This window comes from Pteropus vampyrus, unplaced genomic scaffold (genome assembly GCF_000151845.1).
Source record: "Pteropus vampyrus isolate Shadow unplaced genomic scaffold, Pvam_2.0 Scaffold141, whole genome shotgun sequence".
Classification (NCBI taxonomy): Eukaryota; Metazoa; Chordata; class Mammalia; order Chiroptera; family Pteropodidae; genus Pteropus; species Pteropus vampyrus.
Window position 1 is genome coordinate 3545308 of NW_011888922.1, and position 18714 is coordinate 3564021.

At 53.5% G+C, this 18714-nt stretch overlaps 1 protein-coding gene across 2 annotated transcripts in view; it reads left to right on the forward strand.

Annotated features, from left to right (window-relative positions):
* WNT11 (Wnt family member 11) overlaps nucleotides 1–18691 on the forward strand; it is a 21002-nt gene extending 2311 nt beyond the window's left edge. Inside the window, exons 2-6 of one of the 2 annotated variants that reach the window (XM_011368398.2) lie at nucleotides 1869–2049; nucleotides 9781–10016; nucleotides 11622–11899; nucleotides 14657–14949; nucleotides 17939–18691. In XM_011368398.2, coding sequence (XP_011366700.1) covers nucleotides 1967–2049; nucleotides 9781–10016; nucleotides 11622–11899; nucleotides 14657–14949; nucleotides 17939–18113 — 1065 coding nt within the window. In that variant the 5' untranslated portion in view covers nucleotides 1869–1966 and the 3' untranslated portion in view covers nucleotides 18114–18691. Of the gene's footprint in view, nucleotides 1–1417; nucleotides 2050–9780; nucleotides 10017–11621; nucleotides 11900–14656; nucleotides 14950–17938 lie in introns of those variants that run through there. The other variant, XM_023535561.1, reaches the window with a different exon arrangement.
* Nucleotides 18692–18714: the final 23 nt, after the last annotated feature.

An 18714-nucleotide genomic window follows, 5' to 3' on the forward strand; every position in this document is an offset into this window, starting at 1 on the left:
GATCATCTCCCCTCCTCTCCACATCCAGCCGATATTTTTCTCGTTCGCGAGTGTGGTAAAACTTTCGGGGCTAGTAAGACAAAGGGTTTGGATACAGGCTGGGTGGGAGTTACACTGAGAATCCCGTTGAGACCCCCAGCCTTGACTCGCATATTTGTAGCCAACGCCTGTGCTAGACGTCTAGCGGGAGACTATGAGAAGGAGAAAATAAATGTAATTCAGGGGTCTCTCCTTGCCTTCCTCTGGGTCATGCTGGAAGGCTCCAGAAAACAGTGGGGTTTCAATCTGCGTGCGTGCGCGTTTAAGGCATACACGTACTTGCACACACTGCACAGGTATTCGGAATAGTGGAAACAGGCAGAGGGGAGCTCAAAGACCCGCAGACTTCTAGGAGTCTGGAAAGACCTCCGGGAGATGCGTGGCGAAGTCCAGTACCTTGTTTTTACAGAGGGGGAAACTGAGGCTCTGGGTGGTGGAGGGCTTGCCCAAGCTCACACAGCCAACTGAGAGCGCCCCCTTTTCACTCGAGCGCCTGCACTAAGGCAGACGCCTCCTTTTTCAAACCCCCCAAATCTTTTAGAAAGGAATCCCTTTGTCTCTGCTTCTCCCCAGGGGAGAAAGGCTGGGGCTGTGAATGACTCTAGGCAAACGCCAGGTGTTGGTAAATTTGGGAGAAGCTGGAAAGGGAGTTAATGAGGCGAGAATGAAGAGAGAAAAAAAAAAAAGAGAGAGAAAGAGAAAAGCCGGAGAAAGTGGTTCTGAGGCTTGCGAGAGGGAGGGGTAGCGGCTGCTCTGCGGCCCCAGGACGCCGCCTGGCGGCCGGAGGCGGCATCGCGCAGGCTCGGTGAGCGTCCCTGCTCAGTCAAGGCCAGGCTGCCGCCCCGTCCCCCGCCCCAGCCGAAGCACCACCCGACCCTCGGAAGGGAGACAGCTTGAGTGGGACTAGGAGACCTGGCATCCTGAACAGCCCTCACAATACAAAGACCTTTGCCATCCCATTTCTTATCCTCCCCTTTACAGACTGAGAAACTGATTCCCAGAGCAAGTCCCCATGTCCTTGTCTTCTCCTGGTCCGTGATGTCACCGGACACCAGAATAGACGTGGTAGTAGAACACCAGGCGCTCACTGGCTGAACAATCCCATTTCACATCCCTGGACCTTAGTCTTCCTGGCTGTGAGATGAGTGCAGTGGTAGTACCTATCTCGCAGGGTTGCTGTGAGGAGCAAATGCGATCCTGTTAGATGAAAGTTCTTTATTACAGTTCGATTCACAGTTGTGTCCACAGTTTACAGAGGGGGTCAACTGAGGCCCAGTGGGGAAGGAAAATCACCAGGGCCATAATATAATAATTACTATCGCATAGATAAGAAGCCAGATTCTGGGCCCCAAATCCACTCCTCCTCTGGCCCGCCGGCGCCCTCCGCCACGACCCCCTCCGCCCTCTCCTTTTTGTCCTTGCAGAGTTCCGTGTGTCTATCCCGGCTTCTCCTTCTGCTCAGTGTCTTTCAGCCTCGGCCTCTTCTCTCTCTGTCTCTCTGCCAGGTCTCTCCGGTGTCTCTGGTCCTGTCGCTCCCTCCCCCTCCTGCCGGCAGCCTGGGTCCCAGCCCAAGTGGCACAAAGGAACCGCCGGGCTAGGGGCCGTGCGAGGTGGACACGCCCTCCGCCGCGCTTCGGCGGCACCTAATTTGAGCCAGACGCCGGCCGCGTCCCGGGCTGAGCAGGGCGGGAGGCGACGCCTGCCGCGAGCTCGGCCTCTCCGGGCCCCGACCCCCCTTCGTAATTTGAATAAAACGCCCCCCCATCCCCGCCGCGGCCCACGCCCTGCGCGCCGCCTTAACCCGCCGCCTCTGCTCTTTCCAACTGCAGGCGACCAGCGCGAAGACGAGCGGCGGTGGCCGTGAGCGCGGCGGCACTTGGCGCGGCTCCTCCAGGGTGCGACCCCCGTGCGCGCCCGCCGCGCGACTATGAGGGCGCGGCCGCAGGTCTACGAGGCGCTTCTCTTCGCCCTGGTGCTCCAGACCGGCGTGTGCTATGGCATCAAGTGGCTGTAAGTAGGGACCCCGAGTCTACTCAGTTGGGCCCCGGGATGGGCAGCGGGGGCGGCGGGGAGCGTTAAGGGGTCCCCTGGATGGGGCGAGCGCGCCCCAATCCTGGGAGCAGAAGTTGGCTTCGAGGCCGGGGCAAGTCACTCTTCTTAATCGTCTTTTTTTCTTCCTCTGTAAAATATTGTTCTTACCTCCCGGAGGGTTTCAAAGCAGGAGCGAGACAGGGCCTGGAGGTCGACAAAATTGTCCTGTGCAGCTGAGAGTTGCGCAAAACGCCCCCAAGGGCAGATGGAAAAGGATAGCGTGAGCAAGGGGCACAGTCAAGAGAGTCTGCACCCTGCACAGGGTCCTGCTGTTCCCTTTCCTTGTCAGTCTTCCGACCCTAGCTGGAGGTCTTCAAACAGTCCCGACCCTTCCACCTGGGTGACTTTGAGGAAGTGTCCCATAGTCTCTGGGAGCCTCTGTGTCCTCCTCTGTCAAAGGAGGGTCAGTGTCTGTAAGTCACTCAGATCAGATGAGAAGTGGCTCTTGAAAGCACCACAAAAATTGCCAGATGCTTTGCACATGTGAAGGGTATTCCTTGAGATAGAGATGATGGAGGGGTAGGTAGGAGAGAGAGCACCCTTCCATCCAGCAGAAGGGAGCGCCTGCTCTGTGTAGGACTGTGGGCCCTGCAAGCAGAGAGAGAGAGGAGTCAAACCCAGCCCTTTCCTGGAGGAGCCGCCCTCCGGACTGGAAAAGATAAGCCCAGGCCGTAAATAACTCCAAGCGCCCTGAAGAGACCAGGGTGGTTCTGTGGGGGCCCAGAGGAGGGGAGACCACCTGGTGAGGGGGCACACACTGGAAACCCTGGGGATATTTTTCTGGGGCAGCGCCCCTAGGCTAGGCCTGAGGAGGCTCAGGGGGGCAGGTGGGGACAGCAAGAAGGAGGGCACTTGGCATGGAGGAACTCCCTGAGTGGTGGGAAAGTCCAGGACAGGACACAGTCTGGAGTTCGGGCTTGGGGGTGGGAAGCCGTGCAGATAACACAGGCAGGGGACAGATTATGGGGGCTAGGGAGGGCCTCTGGGGGAGGTTCATGGATAAGCTGGAAGACTGAGCTGCGATAGGGACCAGGCCACCAGCAAACAGTCTCGAGGTCACCGGCCCTACCCCTTCTGGGGCTGAGTTATCGATTAATCGGTGATCCAATAGGGGAACCCCATCTTCCTGCATTTTTTGTTTATAAGGAGAAGCCTGGGCTCAGCCACTCCTCATTAGTTTTGTAAGAAATCATCCACCTTCTTCTGCTGGTACCTTGCCCTGTCCCAGCTCATGGAAACTTCTGACCAGGGAGTCCAAGCCTTCCTTGCCCACCACCACCATTTTACAGAGAAGGAAACCAGCGTCCAGAAAGGGAAAGGATTTGCTAACGAGCAAAGGAGCATCAGGCCGAGAACTGGGCTTGCTCCTAGACCATTGTGGGGGCGCTGCTATCCTTCCTGCGCTACAGTGCGAATGCCGAGGCTCCGAGGCTCCAAGAAGTGTGATATGCACAAGCCCCCAAGCTGGCATGTGGCTGGCTAGCTAAGCCCAGTATCCATGCCGTCCCCACTGCATAGCTCAGGCTGCCCCCAAATGGGTACAATTCAGTGTCTGCCTTAAAGAAGCTCCTAGCCTCTGGGGAGAGGTGCACATGTATAAAAAACAGAGTGGACTTTGGGCTGTGTCCTTGGAGAGGGAGCGTGGGAGCCCAGAGGAAGAGCAGTTACTCCCACCTAGGAGAGGTGACTTTGGGCTGGGCTTTGAAGGATAGGTAAGATTTTGATGATTAAGGGTGGAATGCAAAGCAGGCACCCTAAGCAGGAGGAACAGCTGGGGCTGGCACAAAAGCATAGAGGCAGGACAGTGTATGTGGGGAAACAGAAACCATGAATTACAGGAGCCTACTAGAAAATGCCAGACACTGTTCCAAGAGCTTTAGTCATTTCGTTTCGATAATACTCCTATGAGGTAGGTGATATTCTTTTCACTACCATTTTACATTTGAGGAAATGAAGGTACAGAGAGGTTAAGTAACTGACCCAAGGTCACACAGGTAATTAATGGTGGCTGTGGCTTCAGAACTCAGGCAGACTGGCTTCATGAAGCCAAACCTTTCGTTAGTGGTTAAACTCTTGCTGTAGCTGAAGATAGAGAGGGAAGCAGGAGAAAAAGTGGAGTTTGAGAATAACAGGTGTGTGCGTGTGTGCGTGTGCGTGTGTGTGTGTGTGTGTGTGTGTGTGTGTGAACAGTTGACCCTTGAACAACATGGGTTTGAACTGCCGGGTCCACTTATATGTGGATGTTTTTCATTAAATTCTTGCACTGTTTTCTATCCATGCTTGGAGGTCCAAAGATATGCAGAGTCAACTGTATGCATTGATTGATGCCATTTTATATAGGGCATTTGAGCATCCATGGATTTTGTTATCCGCAGGGGTCCTAAAACCAATCCTCCATGGGTACTGAAGGACAAATTAAGTTTTGGGGGAGTCAAAAGTTTAATGTGAATTTTTGACTGCATGGGACCAGGGGCATTGGTGCCTCTAACCCCTGACTTGTTCAAGGGCCAACTCTATATGTTCTTGCTACATGCCAGGCACAATTTTAAGTGCTTTGTGTATATTGCTTCATTTAAATCTCCCACCTACCCTGTGAGGTGTGCCCTGCTATCACCCCCATTAAACAGAAGAGGAATTAACAGGGTGTCTCTAACTAACAGGATGTCACAGCTGGTAGGCAGCAAAGGCAAGATTTGGAGTTAGGCTGTCTGGTTCTGTGGCCTGTTGGTTACAGGGAGCCACAGGAGAGTTGGGACCAGAGAAGTGTACAGTGCTGGTGGGAGGCTGGGGACTCATCCAGGAGACTCATCTGTCCTTGGATCGTCCTAGGGGTCCTACTGCCCTGGAATTTAAAAAGCGAGCTGAAGATGAAAGAAGTATTTGACGTAGGAACTGAAACCAGATGTGATTTGGTGACCTAGAATGCCCACCAGTTGGGGACCTAGGACTTGGCCTGAGTTTCCTGGTGGGACGGAGAGTAAGGGAGAGGAGGACAGAGCCTGGCTGCCCTCGAAAGCAGCCGACCAGAAATAATATGGGAATCCTTCCCCTACCTCACCTCCCACCCAAGTCAGGTGCTGGGAGGCTCTCAGACCGGCAAGTGGTGAGGGACCCAGGTGGGCTGTCCACCTCCTTCTCTGGCTGCCCAGGGCGGGGGCGGAGGGGAGGGTGAACCTCTTGGGTTGTCAATGAGGGAAAAGGCATGGGATGGCTGGGAGGGCCCGTAAAAGCCACCCCCGCCTCCCTGGGCAGCCCCAAGCCTGCTGCTCACTAGGGACTGTGCCTCTCGAGGAAGAGGCCCAGGAGTCCCCACAAGGGACAGAGCTGCTGCAGAGTGGGTGGAAAGAGCACAGGACTGGAGTTGGGAAGCCTGGGTCCTCACTTGAGCTCTGCCAGTTCACTAGCCATGAGCCAGGCCTCAGGCAAATCAGTTACTATAGGCTCTGAGCCTGTTTCCTCATCTCGAAAATGGGAGTGAAAGAGCCCTAGCCTGGCATCTGCGAGGCCTTGGTTCTAGCTTGGCTCTGCCTCTGATTGGCTATGTACAGGTCTGGGCAAGCCCCGCCCGTCTCTGAGCCTCAGTGTCCCCACTTACACAATGGGGTGGGGAAACTGAGGCTTGGCAAGGGGCAGTGACTTGCCTTAGGTGGCATTTCGGGTGAACAGCTGAGCTGGAGCTGAAACCTAGGTCTCTGCCCCCCAGGAGAACCCATGACTCCCAAATGGAGAGACCTCAGCCACTCCAGCAGCACCCTTGGCACAGGCCTTGCCTGTGAACTCTCTATTCCCTCCTGTCCTCTCTTCCACCCTCTCCCCCGTGCCCCCACCTCCAGATAAACCAAAATGTTTTCAATTAGGGGCCTGCTGCAGTGAGGCAAGCCGGTGGAGATGTCCAGACGGGTAACTCCCCCGCCTCCTGCCCTAATCCTTGATTACCTCCCCAAGGGGGACTTAGTTAGATACGGTCATTACCACTAATTACCAGATGACCGCATGGCCCTCCTCAGGAGTGGAATCCGCTGCCTCCCGCCTCTGGGTCTCCCAGCCTGCACACTCCTGTAGGCGGGTCTCCCCCTCCACACCGAGCGGCCTTTCTGTCCCAGCCAGTCTCTCCAGCAGCTCCTTTGGTGTCCACCCTGGGCCCGTCAGGGGCCTCCAGGACTCTTCCTATTTGTCCTCCACCCACCTGTACTGTCTGAGCCTCATCTGGGAGCACCCTCACTGTGGTTTCCTTCACAGCACCTGCTCTCACTGCCAGCTGGGGAGGCGGGTCCTGGATGACTTCAGAGGTGGACAGGCTGAGACCCAGCGTGGCCCAGGGTCCTCAGGGACCAGGATCACAGAGCTCCCCTCCCTGGGCTCTGCAGCACCGGGCACTCAGGAATTGCCTGAAGTGAGGTCCCCAGGAAAGGCTTGGCTCACGTTACCCCATTTCTTGGCTTGAGCAGGAGAGCAGGGAGAAGACCTGGGAGGGAAGCAGCCCTCGCCACCCGAGTGCCCGCTGTGTGCCCGGTACCACACCCAGGATTTTCTGGTGTATCTCATGTAGTCCTTCCTGTTGTGAGACAGAAAAAATGTCTCAGAGAGGAAGAGAGCTGGGTGAGATGAGGGGCAGAGCAGGCTCAGGACACAGGCTGAGTGTGGACGGCCCCCAGCCCAGCAGAGCGGGGACCTGGGAAGGGGAGGCCAGGTCTGCAGGAGGATGGTGTCAGGAGGAGGCAGAGCACCCAGGCACGGCAGGGCCTCAGTGTCCTCCTTTGCACGGAGGAGGCTCACTCTGAGCATCGTGAGAAGGGGGTGAGGCCTGATGTGAGAGGCTCTGCAAACTGGGGAGTGTTGTGTCCATGTGGGGCTGCACATGTGGACAGTGCCTGCTGGGTGGAAGTGGAGGTCACAACTGAGGGGTGGCCTCTACCTCTATGTGGTGACACCTCGCCCAGTACAGGCGGCAGGAAGTCGGATCATACGTTCCCTGAGGTGTCCCGGTGTAGGCGGGCCTCAGTGGCTCAAAAGGCCAGGTTGGGACAGACTGTTCAGTTTAGGTCAAGAAAGCATGCCTGAGGTCTGCTCTGCATGCTAGACGCTGGCATCCAGGTACACCAGACATTTCCCTGCTCATGGTTTGGGGGAGTGGGGATGTGCTAGGGTTCGCAGTGAGGGAAGACTGCACAGGACAGCCACATCGATGTCAGAGAGCCTGGGTTGTGCTGCCCCAACTGTGGACACCAGGTCATGCCATTACCCTGGGTCTGCTTCCTGGGCCCCTGGAAGATTTCTGTGCTTTGGAGCTGTAGGATGGGTGGGGCCTGGCAGAGAATGAGAGGCAAGCGGAAGCAAACTAACCTATTAGTATTAAACATAGCACATATTATCTCATTCAGCCCCTACGAGACCTCTAGGAGCCCCGTTGTAGTCAATGCTCAGAGAGGGGCAGCTATTTCCCCAAATCGCTCAGCATATAGAGGGCAGAGCTTGAGCTAGAATCCAGGTCTTTTATTCCCACTGGTCCAAGATTCACCGGACAACAACCAAGGGGATCCTGCTTAAGGATGTTCCAAATGCTTTGCACTCATTGTATAATTTAAGTCTTACCATCACCTTTTGAAGTAGATATTATCATTTTCTTATAACAGATGAGGAACATGAGGTCCGGAGAGGTTGGGTAATTTACCTAGGTCATACAGGTGGTGCCCAAAGCCTGTGCTCTTCCCTGGCCCAGCCCATGAGCTGGAACATCTGGGTCCCTGCCTTTTAACTGTTGATAGGTTTGTGCTGCCATTAGTCTAGGGGCTCCTTGAGAAAGGGTTCTGTGTCATGTTCATTACCAAATGCATCTGAGAAGAGTTGGTGCTTAGTACATATGTCTTCCACAAGCAGATAAAGTTAATTTATTCATTTAGGTACAGGAGCAGGGGGAAAGGCATTCCTGGTGTCAGGAAAAGCCTGGGCAAAGGCATGATGGTATGATAGTCTCTGTCAGAGAAGCCAGGAGTCTTGCGTGGCCGGGTGTTAGGACACATGGGGGACAAGAATAAGAGGTTGGAGAAGGCAAGGAGCCGGGTTCTGAGGGACCTTAAATGTCAGGTGGCAGCCCTTGGGCCTCGAGTAAGTGAGAGTATAAGGCAGCCCACAAGTAGGAAAAGATCACTAAGGCAGTAATAGAGCTGAGCGCTGACCATGGCGTGTCAACCCCAGGCAGAGAAGAGATGCACATTGTCTGAGTTAATCCCTCAGATAATGCTGGGAAGTTGCTGGGAGAGGAGAGGTTAAGTGACTTGCGCAGAGTCACAAGGGGAGGACAGAGCCACCAGTCTACCCAGGCCTGTGCTGTTCTCTGGCACCAGGCTGCCTCCCTCAGGATCTCAGTTCAGGGGTTCTAGGATCTCAGCCTTGCCAGGGCTGAGCCCCAACCCTGAGTGAGGACTGCTGTGGGCACGTAGCACTCGTAGCTTCAGATTGGCCTATTTTTACCCCCTCTCCCTCCAGGGTCTCCCCTGGGTGGCTGAGGGTCAGCTTACCCTGGGGCAGGGGGTAAGTCTATGTGGAACTCTTTAAGGCTGTGGTCTCTCTAGCCTGCACTTAGAGGAGGTGCTGCCTGATGCAGTGTGTTCCTCAGAGAAGGCCTAGGGAAAAAGACAGATCCGGGATGGACCCCTGCTCCTCAAGTCTTGGAATCCCAGTGCTCTGGGCCAGGATCTGGGAACCTCTTAGGTCCTATAGCATCGCCAGGGTCCATAGAGAGCCCCCAGGCCAGCATTTCCCAAAGCACGGATGAGGTCAGTGTTCCTCAAAGGGCTTCGTGCTCAGCAGACTAAGAGTTAAGCAAAACCAAGCCTGTTGCTTTGCTGGTACATTTCTCAGGGCTTTAAAATATGAATGTACATCATGATTCTCCAAGGGGATTTGTAGTATATCATGTTCCCCAAATGTGCTTGACCACGGATCTCTTTTTTCAGAGTGTTTCGCTGGAACCCATTCTGGGAAATGCATTTATAGGTATGCACACTGAGGTCCAGGGAGAGATGGTGATTTACTAAGATCACATGGCAAGTTAATGGCTATTTCTGATTTATCAGAAAATGAATGGCTCTCTAATAAAAATCCCTCGCACGCATGTAGGACTTTATAGCTTAATAAATGAGTTTAATAATTAAATGAAGCAATGATAGGAGACTCCTAACTTACATTATGCATATAGTAAGTGTTCAATTAACTATAACCTATTACTATAATTACAGTAATCTAGCACTTAACAATGTCTGGCACTTAGTAGGTACTCAGTGTTGAATAAATGTTGAATGAAAAGTAATTCACAGCTTTGTGAGAACTAAATAAAGACAATGGATGTGAGTACCTTGTTAACTGCAAAATTGTTTATTGTTAGTAGAATTATAATAAAGCTTAGGTCGGATGGAGGTCAGGATCCTATGTTATGAATGAGGGCCTGAGGCCCAGAGATGGACGGCGATGTGCCCTAGGTCACAGAGAAGCAGATGAGGGGGATGGTGCTTTGCCTCTCGGTTTCCTGGCTCCTTCCAGCAACAGCTACTGGCCAGTTGAGGAGCAGCTGGGGCCTGGAGGGTCGAGGTTATGCGGCCCCTCACATGCTCTGTCTTTCCTTCATCATTGTTGCCTTTCGGCTGTGTGCAGGGCGCTGTCCAAGACGCCGGCAGCCCTGGCGCTGAACCAGACGCAGCACTGCAAGCAGCTGGAGGGCCTGGTGTCTGCGCAGGTGCAGCTGTGCCGCAGCAACCTGGAACTAATGCATACCGTCGTGCACGCCGCCCGTGAGGTCATGAAGGCCTGTCGCAAGGCCTTTGCGGACATGCGCTGGAACTGCTCCTCCATCGAACTTGCCCCCAACTACCTGCTTGACCTGGAGAGAGGTAGAGAGCCAGTGGGGCTGCTGGAATGCATGTGGGTAGGGATGGATGAGTTCAGGCATAAACGTATGTATGTTTAGATAGGTGGATGAATTCAGGGGTGGATGAATGGATATATAATGGGTGGATGAGTGAATGGTTGATGGATGGATACACAGAGGGTCATAGGCATGGATGGATGGAGAGGTGGATGAATTAATCATAGATCTGAACATTTAGGCATGAATTGATGAATGAATAAAAATATAGTAAGTGAATATACCAGTGCAGGAGAGCCTGAATAAGCACAAATGCACAAATGCCCTAATGCATGAATGGAGGAATGAATGATGCCAGGGACATACTGGTGTTTGCAGGTAATTCTAAAGCGGGCCAACTAAAGTTGTTGAAAGATGCGGAATGATGTAAAGACAAAGAATATCTTTGGAGAAGACTGCCTGGAGAAGGTGGCTCCTAGGGTGGATTTGGGGGTCATGTGTGCAACAGAAAGGCTTTTGATGAGCAGAAATTCCCTGATAAATCGAATCTCTCCCCTGCACATAACGGCTAACGTTTGTACAGCACTTAACAAAGCTTCCTTCCTTCTTGAATTATTTGAACTCCAGAGATAGCCTTTTAGGTAGGTATCATCTTCCCCATTCTACAGTTAAGGAAATTGAGGCTTAAGAGGTAAGAGATGTGACTTGCTAGATAAGAGATGGAGCCAGGGCTTGAACCCAAGGCAAGGACACCTCATAGCCAAGACATATTGTGCTCTGTGTGAGTTTGCTAGGGTGGCTGTAACAAAGCACCACAAACAGGGGATGGGAGGTTCAAACAGCAGAAGTCTATTGCCTCACAGTTCTGGAAGCTGGATGTTCGAGACCTAGGTGTTGGCAAGTTAGTGCTCCTCTGAAAGCTCTAGGGGAGTATCTTCCTGGCCTCTTCTTAGCTTCTGGTGGTGGCTGGTGGTTCTCAGTGTTCCTTGGCTTAGAGCTATATCATCTCAGTCTCTGCCTCTGTCACATGGCCTTCTCCTTCTATGTGTCTCTGAATCCAAAACTCCTTCTTCTTCTAAGGTTATTGAATTAGGGCCCACCTTGATCCAGTATGACCTGAGCTCAATTAGACCTGCAAAAGACCCTATTTCTAAATAAGGTCACATTCACAGGTACCAGGAATGAGGACTTGAGCAGGTCTTTTGGGGGGAAACATTTCAACCCACAGCAGGCTCTTCGCACACTTGTCCTGCCCATCAGGTCATGAGTGCTTTGCTGAGCTCAGGGACTGGGCCTCCATTTCTCTAAAGCAGCCCCTAACACTGAGTGTGGGGCAGGCAGGGGGAGATATGGGATTGAGAGTACGTGGGACTGAGGGAGTGCCTGTGCATGTGTAGGACTCTGCAGGCCTTTGTGAGTGTGTGTGTGCACGCACGCGTGCATTTATGGGAGAATGTGAGGGGACAGATTAATGGCCCTAGTGCTGTCCTCCACCTGCTCCACCCTGCTTGCAGCCCATCCCCACCTGACCTCACAGAAGCAGGTAGGGGCCAAGGAGGAGGCCCTCAGGCCTGGGTTGGGTGCTATCCCTGGGTCACCCCACCCTGGCTGACCTCATGCCTCCCCACAGGGACCCGGGAGTCCGCCTTCGTGTATGCGCTGTCGGCAGCCGCCATCAGCCACGCCATCGCCCGGGCCTGCACCTCCGGCGACCTGCCTGGCTGCTCCTGCGGCCCTGTCCCAGGTGAGCCACCCGGGCCCGGGAACCGCTGGGGAGGATGTGCGGACAACCTCAGCTACGGGCTCCTCATGGGGGCCAAGTTTTCCGATGCTCCTATGAAGGTGAAAAAAACAGGATCCCAAGCCAATAAACTGATGCGTCTACACAACAGTGAAGTGGGGAGACAGGTAACCACCCACCCCACCCACCCCAGATGGTTGTGCTTGTGCCAGTAGGCCAGAAAAGGCCACCCAGTGTGCCCCGATGGAGGGGGTGGAGGGCAGTGGAATGGGCCCTGATGCACTCACACTAACATTCTCCCCGCTCTTCCCTCTCTAGCCACTTGGGGCTTGCCTGGCTCCTCCTCCTCCAGGGGTTCCACTGGGATTTGGGTTGGAGAATGTTGGCAGAGAAGAAGCAGCACTGAGTTAGGGGTTAGGAGCTCTGAGTTTCTACCTTGGCTCTGGTACTGGGCTCTGTATGCAAGTTACTTCTTCTCTGGCCTTGGTCGTTCCCGTCTATCACATGGAAGGTTTGGTGCTCTCGAATCCCCATCGGCTGCGTTTCTCAGGCTCGACCTCTGGGGCTCCGGGCCAAGGTGGAGGTGGCATGGGGAGCGCTGTGGGGCACCAGAGCCTTAGTCTAAGGAGTCATCTCCTGGGATCTAATGGGGACCCCTTCTGGCTCCAAAACCCACCCCACCCTCCAAAACACACTTTCCCTCAACATCTGTTAGCAATTTTTTCTTAATTCCTCACCTCATTCCACAAAAGTTTGGGTGAGCGAATGAATGGACCTTTTTATTTTTTGAAAGTTAAAAAAAATAAAAAACTTTATACTGATCTGTGTGCCAGACACTGTGCTGGGTGCTGGATGACTTTTCTCTCCTGTGGTCCATAAACCGCCTGTGAAGAGGTACTGCTACCCCTTCTTACAGATGGAGAACGGTGTCGGCTACAGATGGCTTCTCATGACCTCCTCCCTGCAGCCTTGTGAGACCAATTTTACAGAGGCACCAAGTGAGGCAGAAATTGCTAAGGTGTATTAACCAAGGACACAGGGCTTGAGGGAGCCCAGGTCTGCGGGACACCAAGTCCAGAGGTTTCCATGTCCTCACCTTTCTCTCTCACTGGTGTCCCTCACGTAAGGATTCTAGGATGTTCAGGCCATCTTTGGACATTTGGGGAAACTGAGGCCAAGTCACACTGCGGGTCTGTAGCAGAGCCTGACCCGGGACCCAGGACTCCAGCCTCCCAACCCTGGGGTCCTGCCACCCCCCACCCCAGGAAACTGAATGGGGGCCCTTCACCCAGCCCCCAGTCCAAGGCCCCGACCGCACTCCCACCCATGGCCAGGCCCAAGCCTCGTGCTGCCCGAGACACAGCCATCGCCTCAAGTCCAAACAGGGTTCTCAGCCTAGGAGCACCCTGGACTTGTCCCCAGGGTCCTGATGCCAAGGAGCTGGGCTTCTTGGGGCATCGGCAAGAGGGAGCAGTCCCCCTCCCCCGAGCAGAGGGCCCGTGATGGGTAAATGGCCTCTAGGATACAATGGGTTCAGTGCGGCACACAGCTGAGCTGAGGAACTGAACATAGCTCACCTTTCTTTGGGGACTCAAAAGTACCTCCCCACCTTCGGGAGGCTGACCGTGCCCTGCAGCTGTGTTCGCTTCATTCCTGAGCTCTCTCCCATAGGCTTCACTGAGACAATTCTAGATTTTACACTTGAATGGACTCCCTCATTCCCCGTTTCCTGGCACAAGTGAGAGAGAAGGGGCCCTGAGACCTTGGCCAACACCCTCACTAAATCACCAAGTGATTTTGGGCAAGTCTCTGCCTTCTATGTGCCTCAGTTTCCCCATCTTTTTGATGCAGGAGGTAGGCCCAGGGGTCTAAGTCTCACAGCTGACTGCACAGGGCAGGCAGGAGGGCTGCCCTGGACACAGAGAACCGAGTCTTGTGTGCAAAGAAGTGGGGGTTACACAGCAGAACTGAAAAGATATAACTCATGCCCCTCAAGTACACATGGGGAAACTGAGGCCCAGGGAAGGTAGTGGGATGGAGTCACTTCCGAAGCCAGGACTAGAGTCTCCCCAAGCCTCAAAGCCCAAGCCTCCCTGCTCCACCAAATTATTACTTAGACTGACTTTTCAAAACTAGTATTGATTTAACTTTTATAGTTCATCAAATCCTTTCATATATGTCATCTCACTGAAACCTTACAATGGCTGTGCAAGGTGGCAATTATGCGTTTGCTCTGCACATAGGAAGACAGAGGCGCTGAGTGAAGAGGCTTGCTGAGGGTCCCCTGGCAGGCCGGCAGTGGAAGGGGAAGGCCAGCCAGGCCAGGGAACACCCCCTCATGCGCTCGCCTCCTGCCTTTTCTTCCTTCCCTCCACACTCCTTCCCTCCCCTCTTCTTTCCAGCAAGCACTTAGTGAGCCCCAGTTTTGTGTGAAAGAAAAAGCACAGACTAATTAAAGGCATGGCTTTTGGAATCACTCTCAGACCTGCGTTCAAGTCTCAGCTCCAAGATTGCCCGGCCATGCAACACTGGGCCTGAGATTTAGCCTATATGAGCCTTCGTTTCTTCTCTTTACAATGAGGAAATAGAGACCTCCTGTGAAGGGCTGTAGTTCTGATTAAGCCATATTACGTGTTAGAACACTTGGTATACAGTAGGTATATAAATGGCATTCGTTATCCTGCAGATGCCACTCTCTTTCTGCCCTTCCCAGCTGCCCCCCAAGTTGGAGGGGGAGCTGAGGACCTACGATACCCCCCAACTTTAGAGCAGAAAACCCCGTTACTTGAAGCCTGAGTGGGTAATGACTTCCTGAGAGCACCCAGCACTGATATGGGGGATTTGGGGGGGTGGGACACAGGATCCCGGGGCAGGCCAGGGAGGAAACCCTGGCTGCCCAGCCCAATGCCCTCTCCTGTCCGCAGGCTCTGCGTGCTTCCCTGGAAATGAAGTGTAAATGCCACGGGGTATCTGGCTCCTGCTCCATCCGCACCTGCTGGAAGGGGCTACAGGAGCTTCGAGATGTGGCTGCTGACCTCAAGACCCGCTACCTGTCGGCCACCAAGGTAGTGCACCGACCCATGGGCACCCGCAAGCACCTGGTGCCCAAGGACCTCGACATCCGACCCGTGAAGGACTCAGAGCTCGTCTATCTGCAGAGCTCACCCGACTTCTGCATGAAGAATGAGAAGGTGGGCTCCCATGGGACGCAAGACAGGTAAGGGTCAGCTGTGTTGCACATGCCTCATCCCAGCTCAGGGCCAGGCACGCTGTCAGGCCTCAGTTGGCATTTGGGGCACGGAGTCTCTGCCCAGTCAAAGGAGGTGGCCCCAGGAATGCCGAGAGGAGGTGCCAAGGTTTAAGGGACCCCTGGCAGAGCTTCTGGAAATGGCTGCTGTACATCTCACGCAGACAGGGGCCCCTTGAGAATGGAGGCTGCTGGGAGGCCCCCGTTCCACCTTCCCTCTAGTTGGGGAGACAGATGGGAAGAGACAGCGGGGGACAGGGGCTTGGAAAGAAGTTGCCCAACATAAACTAGGTCTCAGTAAATGTCAAGTGAAAGCGAGAAATAAATGTTATATAACCTGCTTATCGGACAAATGAGGACCTGAGTGAGGCACAAGGGGTGGTGGGGGCATCAACTAGCCCACAGCGACACAGAATGTCTGCACAGAGTGGAGGCAGGATTAGGGCAACCACACTTTAGAGGGGCGGCGGGAAAGCGAGGTCTGCCTACATTCTGTGGAGAGACAGTACTCCCATGTCTCCTGACATGCGTGCACCCACCTTCTGGGCCCTAACTCTCTCCCCACAGTTTCAGAGCCAAGGCAGGGATCCCTACAGATGGCCCCATCATGGCTGCTGAAGCTGGCTCAGGACAAGGGAGAGGGAGGGAGCCAGTAACAACTGCAGACCTACTGTGTGCTATCAGGGCTGGTGGGGATTCAGAGGAGCAGCATTTCACAGAGATGGTTCTGGAGGAAGCCAGTCCAGAGTAGCTATAATAGAGATAGTTCTGCAATCATATACGTTTGGGAAATTCTCTGGTGATTCACAAGGCATGAGTACATATTAAAGGCTCTGAGGAATCCCACAGTAAAGGATCTGTCTAAGCTGTGTTTCCCAGAGGTGTTTGGCTGTGGAACTCTTTTATTAAGGAGCCCTTAATAGCATTCCACAAAATGAGTGTTTTGCGGGGTTAAAAGAATATTGAACCAGAGAGAGGGTGTCTGAGAATGTGTTTGGCACATAGTTGGTGCCCAGCCAGCATTTGCTTCCTCCGCAGCCCATGTTCCTGTCTCCAGGAGAGGGGGGCTAGTTCAGGGGGCTCTGTCTTCACAGGCCAGGGCAGCAGGCTCCACAAGGAGGCCTAGGCTCCCATCTGGAGTCCAGATTGAGGGGGTCGAGCAGAGTGAAGATGGAACCGGGTCAGGCCAGGGAGACAGGAAGGAGTGAGAGTCTGGGTTGAGGGAGCCAGGATGGGTGTGATGAGGATGGGATGGGGAGAGGAGAATTCTAGAACTCAGAGGGGCTGGGGGAAGCCCATTGAGAATGCAGAGCAAAGAGAGGGTCTCTCTGCATTTGGCGAGGGGGGGCAGGCACTGTGTGTGTGTGTGTGTGTGTGTGTGTGTGTGTGTGTGTGTGTGTCGGGAAAGGAGAGTTTGCACCCTGACTCCGCAGCTCCTTAGCTGTGAGAACTCGAGCAAATCCCTTCACTTGTCTGAGGCTCAGTCTCATCTTCTGTGCAATGGAGTCAATATCACACACTTCAGAGTGTTGGTGAGTTATCTCTGATTACACTTACCAAGCAGCTCCCCTGTGCTAGGTGGTGTCAGTCCCACGGTAAGGGCTCATTAATGGCAGTCTCCTGTCCCAGGCCTCTTCTTTCTCAGCTGCCCCCACTCCGCCCCTATGACAAACTACTGACAAGGATGCCCCATCCCACAGCACCAGGGGCCTTCCTTGCTTTCTCGGAATGCTCCTTCTCCCTGCCCCACCCCAAGGTTTTCTGCCATGCTCAGCTTTCAGCCATTCCTCTGGGGAACGGGCCTTTGCAGACATCTGTATTGGTCAGCTTTCTCTGCAATAACAAACAGCCCCAATATCTCAGTAGCTTAAATCCACAGACACTCCTCACACCCATTACATGAGGCCCGGGGGAGAGAAAGAGACATTGAGTGCTTAGATTGTGGCAGAGGGAAACTTAGAAGTAAGGGGAGCCCAGAGAGGCCCTGACCTGGCCTAGACATCAAGGAAGGGTTCCTTGAGGAGGGGAAACGTGAGCTTTGCTAGGTTAGAGAATTTGGGAGTACAGGGGGTTGGATGTAAATGAGCTTTGTCCCCATGACAACATCCCTGTCTAACCTGAGCCCAGCTAGAGGAGCTGCCAACCTACACAGATACTTCTTCATTTGACATAAGAGCTGGTGGCAAAAGAAGGATATTTAGATATAGAGACGTTCTATATCTTCTTTTCCTGCACAAGTGATTCTGGAAGAAATGTAGCCCCTGGCAGCCTCTGAGTTCTCTGACCTTTAGGGTAGGGACAGCATGAACTGGACTTGGTTTCAAGACCCTTGAGCTTAAGCTCTGCTCATCTACAGACTCCTGTGAGACTTGAGTAGGTCTCTGCCCTTTGCTGAACCTCTTTCCATCTGTAAAATGGGCATAACAATTCCACTGACCCAAGGACCCTGCATGCCTCCAATATGATAAAATACTGGAGAGAAGCACCTGGCACATAGGGGGCAAATGGGTGACAGACCCTCTCTCTTAATGAACAGTGTGCCAGACACTCTCTTTGCCTCACATCTAGTGCCATTTTGTCTGTTTTAGGATTTATCCTGGGATTCTAAAAGTAAAAATAATCTTTACATTTGTTACAATGTAATTCAAGATTAAATATGAAGATAAGATTATTAGAGTGGTTGGAGACTCCTTCAAGTATTTAGAAGTGGAAGAAATAGAAAAAAGATATCTCCAAGAAATAAAACACCGCCATCATTTTGACAAATGCCTATTAGAAATAATAGGGAAAAGTGAGACGTACCCTCGGGGAAGAGGATTATTTTAAATTCTCAAGGACCAAGACATCTCCCAAAGGGGATTGAGTTTGTAGTCCTGGTGGGGGAGGCCGTGGGCTGCCTGGAGGGGAGTGTGGGGCCGGGAGGTGACAGAAGCACTCACTGATCTCCCCCTTTCCCCAGGCAATGCAACAAGACATCCCACGGCAGTGACAGCTGTGACCTCATGTGCTGTGGACGCGGCTACAACCCCTATACAGACCGCGTGGTCGAGCGGTGCCACTGCAAGTACCACTGGTGCTGCTACGTCACCTGCCGCAGGTGCGAGCGCACGGTGGAGCGCTATGTCTGCAAGTGAGGCCTGCCCCGCCCCTGTGGGAGCTCCTGGGGACCCTCAGAGGCCAGCCAGGGGGCCTGGAGACACCCCGTGGATGTTTGCTTGTGAATTCCAGATGCCAGGCCTGCGAAGCGGCTTGTGCTTCCACTTGGAAGCCACCAGGAACAGGAGGGCCGGGACATCAAAGGAAACTGACAAGATTAAAAATAACCTGGCAGCCTGAGGCCTTGGAGTGCCCACTTGCTGCCTTTCAGGCTGGTCTAAGAAGCCAGGGGCATGGGTTTGGCAAGACTAGTATGGACTTGACCTTTCAAGCCAGAGACACCAACCTCCTGGGAAGAAGGGGTGTGTGTGTGGAGGTCTCCCTGCCCTCATCGAGAGTGTTCTGCAGGCCCAGCCCTTAAGACCTCCACACCGCCCCCCACCCCCACCCCCTAAGGTTCAGCCTACTGGGCCCACCACATGGAACCACTAGCTTGGGTTGTAAATGTTTTGTTTTGTTTTGTTTTGTTTTGTTTTGTTTTGTTTTTTCTTCCTCTGGGATGTGGGAGCTACAGAAATATTTATAAAACATAGCTTTTCCTTTGGGGTGGCTTGCCTCAATTCCTCTTTATATATTATA